Source organism: Epinephelus lanceolatus, chromosome 10 (assembly GCF_041903045.1).
Source record: "Epinephelus lanceolatus isolate andai-2023 chromosome 10, ASM4190304v1, whole genome shotgun sequence".
Classification (NCBI taxonomy): domain Eukaryota; kingdom Metazoa; phylum Chordata; class Actinopteri; order Perciformes; family Serranidae; genus Epinephelus; species Epinephelus lanceolatus.
In genome coordinates, this window is record NC_135743.1 from 3917410 (window position 1) to 3922339 (window position 4930).

At 45.6% G+C, this 4930-nt stretch overlaps 1 protein-coding gene across 1 annotated transcript; it reads right to left on the reverse strand.

Moving 5' to 3' along the window:
• Positions 1-1875: 1875 nt before the first annotated feature.
• On the reverse strand, positions 1876-4608 carry gbp (glycogen synthase kinase binding protein). Its single transcript, XM_033641690.2, has one exon. The coding sequence runs from the start codon at positions 4225-4227 to the stop codon at positions 3715-3717; it is 513 nt and encodes a 170-aa protein (XP_033497581.2). The 5' UTR covers positions 4228-4608; the 3' UTR covers positions 1876-3714.
• Positions 4609-4930: the final 322 nt, after the last annotated feature.

The following is a 4930-nucleotide window of genomic DNA, read 5'->3' on the forward strand; positions in this document are numbered from 1 at the left end:
TCCGTGTGTTAGAAGCTCTGATTAAAACCAGTGGAAACAACGAAATGATTCTAACAGCATACAGGCTCCTCTTTGTTACCTGCAGACTTTAGTTCATGGATACTTCTTTCTTCAGGGATCTGACTGGTCAGAGGTCGGGGTGGTGCTGCTCCGGAGCAGGTTAGCTGTTCAGCATCAGTTACCACGGTGATTCATCCCAGTAAAAAGAGAACCAGCTTCATAGTACTGAAAACAGAGTTAACCCTGAAGTTACCTCATTAACTCCAAATCCTGCCTCATAGTTCAGACCTCAAGTTTGTCATCAGCAAACTAAACAGCAAAAAATACTCTCTACTAATGTCACATGTAACATCATGATGCATGTAATCTAAGACTCAGCTGACGGTGTATTTTTGGCTCGTATTTTTAATGTTTCTACATTTTCCATTATAAGATCACAGAGTATCGTTTACATCCCACATTGCTGACATTTTGCTGTTTTGCAGCCTCAGACTCGTAATTAACACATGAACACGCTCGTGGCTGATAGGAAAACCCAGAGCTGACTCAACTAGCAGATAACCAGCTTTGTAGCAGCAGTTATCCAGACGGCTGATGTGACGGGTTAGTCAAACAAGATAATGAAAAGATTTCCTGGGTAAGTTGAACTGGCTCCGTAGTTCAGGCCTCAGATCTACTGCTGTTAAGTTTGTGGGTGTCATTGTGTAATTTTGGTGAATCCAAACTAACCCAAAGTCACACAATCACACAAACCAACTAATTGAAGCAGCAGTAGACCAGCAGCTCCTGTGTTCAGCGATGTTAAATCACTGTCTTTCTCAGTGGAGTCTGGTTTTGAAGAGGGTGATAACAGCTTAAATTTCCTGTTGGAAATCACCAAATACTCTCAGTATAGCATAGTAAACTGATATTGATTTTTTTACGTGGCTGAAATACGTTTTGTTGCTGACCCCTGCACAGCAGGGTGTTGCTTTGCTTCCATGTTGGATTCCTGCTGCTTCTCTCACTGGAGGCCAGCAGAATTTCATCTGTTTGTAATATACTGTCTCTGGATAACTTGCCCGTCTCAAAAGATCTGAACTGTCCCTTTAAAGTCATTTCTGAAGCAAAAACAGCACAAACTCACTGCTTCCAATTTCTCTGATGAGAGGACTGCTGCTTTTCTTTCATAGCTTTCTAAACTGATTTTGGTTTCTTTCTTTCTTTCTTTCTTTAGGACTTGTGATGGACACTTTAACTAGTTTGACTTAAATATTAATAGAAAAAAATTCTTGAGTCTTTTCCCTTTGACTTTCTGTCCTTGTTTTTATTTACAGCACATAATGTTTTCCCCTGTCTGCAGTGTGCTGTATAAGTAAGTGTTCCTCGTGAAAATAATGTTTAGTTTCCTTAAAAAAATCCTCCTGTGTGACTGTTTATATCCTCAGAGAGACACAGATCTTTACACTCAATTAACTACACGATTATCGGAGGTCGAACATCCACCCAGAGACCCAAAACATGTCGTCAGTTGCCCCGTCAGCTCCATCTGTTGCTGCTGAGACGGATGACGACACACACTCTCAGTAACCCAGCAGCAACAGCAGAGGGAGCCGCCATAAACAATGTGTAGGACCTTGACTGGCTCACGGCTCAGGCCACTGGAGCAAAACATGTTTTTCACCGCTGGTGTCATGTCTGCCTGCTGAGATCCAGCGAGGGGGGGAGGGGGTATTTATAGGCTGATAATGAGCATGTGTCCTTCAAGACCACGTTGTCCACACTCACAGGCCCAGAGGAAGCAGCAGGGGGACACATTTCCATATGTAGGACAAACTCCTGACAAAACAAGTGAGAGAAGTTTCCAGAAAGGCCACCAATAAAACTCTACAGAGGTTTGGAAAAACAAAAAGGAGTTTATTAAGACAACAACAACAACAAAAAAAGGCCCTGAATACTCAGGAACATTATCAGAGACTTCGTTACGAAGCAGTCGTGGTGATTTTTCTTTACACAGAGAAGAAACAAATACAAAAAAAACCCAAACAGAACTCCCCGTCGGAATTCCAAAAAGGTGAAAGCACCACAAGTGTTGTCATGTGACGGCCGACCTTTTCCCCCAAACGTTACAAACAAACAGTTACACATCACCCAAAGCCCTGTGGGAAAGGGCGTGTTTTCTCTTCTTTCCCAGGCCCCCACTTCTCCTCCACATGTTTGATGTCCATGTTTCCCTTCGAAAAAAAAAAAAAAATCTGGAAGAGAAATGTGGAGCTGCTGACAGAGACGCAGTGTGGTGTCCTTTTTAAATATAAACCAGCTTTTCTGAGGCTCATGTCACTGATTAGTCTGGCTGAGGTTGAGTGAACCAGTGAAATGAGCAGTTAAAGGACGACACACTGAACAACGTGAAATGACATGAGGATGAGGAGGGGGCACTTCCTTTCTTTTCTCTGCAGAGCAGCTATTTACACCCAGCACTAGACTGTAAACAAAATGGACAACTAAGGGACTGTTCCTTATTTATGAGGGGAGGGGCATGGTGAAAAAAAAGGTTGGCTTAGAGGGCACACAGATTTCAATGGCTGCATTTTGCATTTACTCTACCACTGATTTCTTTTTTATAGAAAACAGGCCTCTGGAAGGCAGGTGTTCTTTAACAAATCTCCAAGATTACACCATTTATCATAACCAGAAGCTGTGAAAACAGAAATTATCATTGGAATTTTAAATTTCTACAACCAAATCTGTGCTTTAAATAGTAATATTTCATCAAAGTCACCATCAGAAACCTTTTGCAGGAACTAACCAGCAGGGGCGTATAAGCAGATTGTGGGCCCCTGGGTGAGATATGCAAAAGGCCCCTTCACCTGTCCTACAAAGGAGCGGGACAAACATGCTTTGACAGTTGTTTAGCTTAATGTTTGCCATAGCTTTGCACCTCTTTGTAGCCATTTTGTGCCTCTTGGATGTAATGTTGTGCCTTTTTTGTCATTTTATATCTCTCAGTGGTTGTTGTGTCACTCAGGGAGGCTCAAAACATAATATATAAGGCTTCTGGGAGGGACATAAAAAAGAAAAAACCGTCCCCCGGTAAGTACAGAACAGTCCCTTAAGCACCTACTGCCTTTATAATGGTCTGTCACAGCAGGGAAGAGCTAACCATGAGCAACCCCCCACCCATAAAGCCAGAGCACATGAACAAATTCCGGGATGCAGTGGTAAATAAAACATGAATAAACTACGACTTCCTGCCTCTGCTCACTGTGACTCAAGCTTTCATCAGCCAGGAGAGGAACATCCATTGTTCAGGACTCCATCTTCACAGAGTTACACACAGTAACACTCCGTGTGACGGTTAACATCACTTTACCTCACGGAAGGACCACATCAGCCTTCACAGGGCGACACAAACGTCCTGTCTCGCTAATGTAAAGTCTGATGAAGTGGCGGCTCAGACGTCCGCTGCACCCCGAGCGCCTGAGCCACAAGGAGACATTCAAACATAAACAACACGGCTCATTAGCCGGTGGCTAGCGAGCTAGCTAAGTTAGGCTATCTGCTAGCCGACATAGCGTAACAAACGTTACACACAAAATCGATGAAAATGGGTGAAATTAGAAAACATAGCTACCAGTCCTGTGAAATTTAATTCTAAACAGTCTTTGTGTCCGTCCAGGAGAGGGGGACACACGCTGCGGTGGACACCCCGTCCCCGGTTCGTCCGTTACGTTATCAGCACGGCACATTGTCCGCCGCCTTGGGGAAATCTCCACAGTCTGCGGCGGAGAACTGAAGCCTCCTCACGGCCTCTTTAATCAGGTTCCCCGATAAAATTAACTCCTGCAGCAGCCGGTGCGGATCGTCATCCTCCACGTTGATCCTCTTTTTGTTCCACGGTTTGATTTGGTCCCAGTCCTGGTCGCCGTTAGACCCAGGGATGTTATACGGGCTTGCCCTGCTGCTCCCCCGGTGTCCCCGGTTCCGGAGCCGCATGCAGCAGCCGTGTTTCTGCGCCGGAGCTCCCGCGCTGCCGCTGATGATGGCCGCCGGCTTGACCCCGCCGGTGCTGCTGCCGGTGAGCCCGTGCAGGCAGGACATGGACACGGACACAGTCTTCTGGTGGCCGCCGCTATTGTTGTGGAGCTGCAGCGCCTCGCCGATTTTCGTCACCAGCGCGTCCACTTCTTTGGAGCCGACGGTGACGGACTGTTCCAGAAAGATGTAGTTCTCCTTCCGACACGGCATGATGGCGGATATTGAATCGGTGTACTGGGAGTTTATATTTCAGAGTGTTTCTGTTTGTGTCGGTGTGAATGAGAGCCGCCGGGGTGCTCCTCGCTCTCACCACGCCGCTCGGTACTAACCAACAACCCGAGTTGATTTGTAAACAATGGATGACGTGTTGTGGACTGTACCATGTTCTCTGTCAGGGGGAGGGGTGTTTTTAAAACCAAAATAAATCACACAGCCAAAGACGATTCACGCTACGATTCACCAGGCGAACACGTTGTTATAACACAAATATATTTACAAATTAGCACCACTAAAAGTGAACTAAAACGCCATTTGCCGCGATTTTACCGGTGATCCGATTTCCCGCCTCAACCCGACCACGCCGCGGCTTTGGACAGCTCTCTTCAAATGGACATTACATAACTCCTAACTGTCTGCTGCTGCTGTCCGTCCAGGCAAAACACACAAAGCGGGATTTCATTATGTTAAATATTCACGTTGGATCTAAACGCAACCTCCCACTTTTATTAGAGCACCCATACATGCTCCTGTATGCGCGAGCACGTGTTGAAAACCATCACAGTATGTTATGTAAGCTCCCATCAAACCCAGTGTTGCACCAAATTCTGTGACCCCCAAGCAGGAATTTCATCCATTGCCACGTCAAATATGTTTTATTTTAATAGCTGCTGCAGCCAAAAATGGTGTCTCCTGG

Excerpts from the sequence above, each read along its gene's own strand:
- gbp (XM_033641690.2), bottom strand. The coding sequence starts at position 4,227 with ATGCCGTGTCGGAAGGAGAACTACATCTTTCTGGAACAGTCCGTCACC.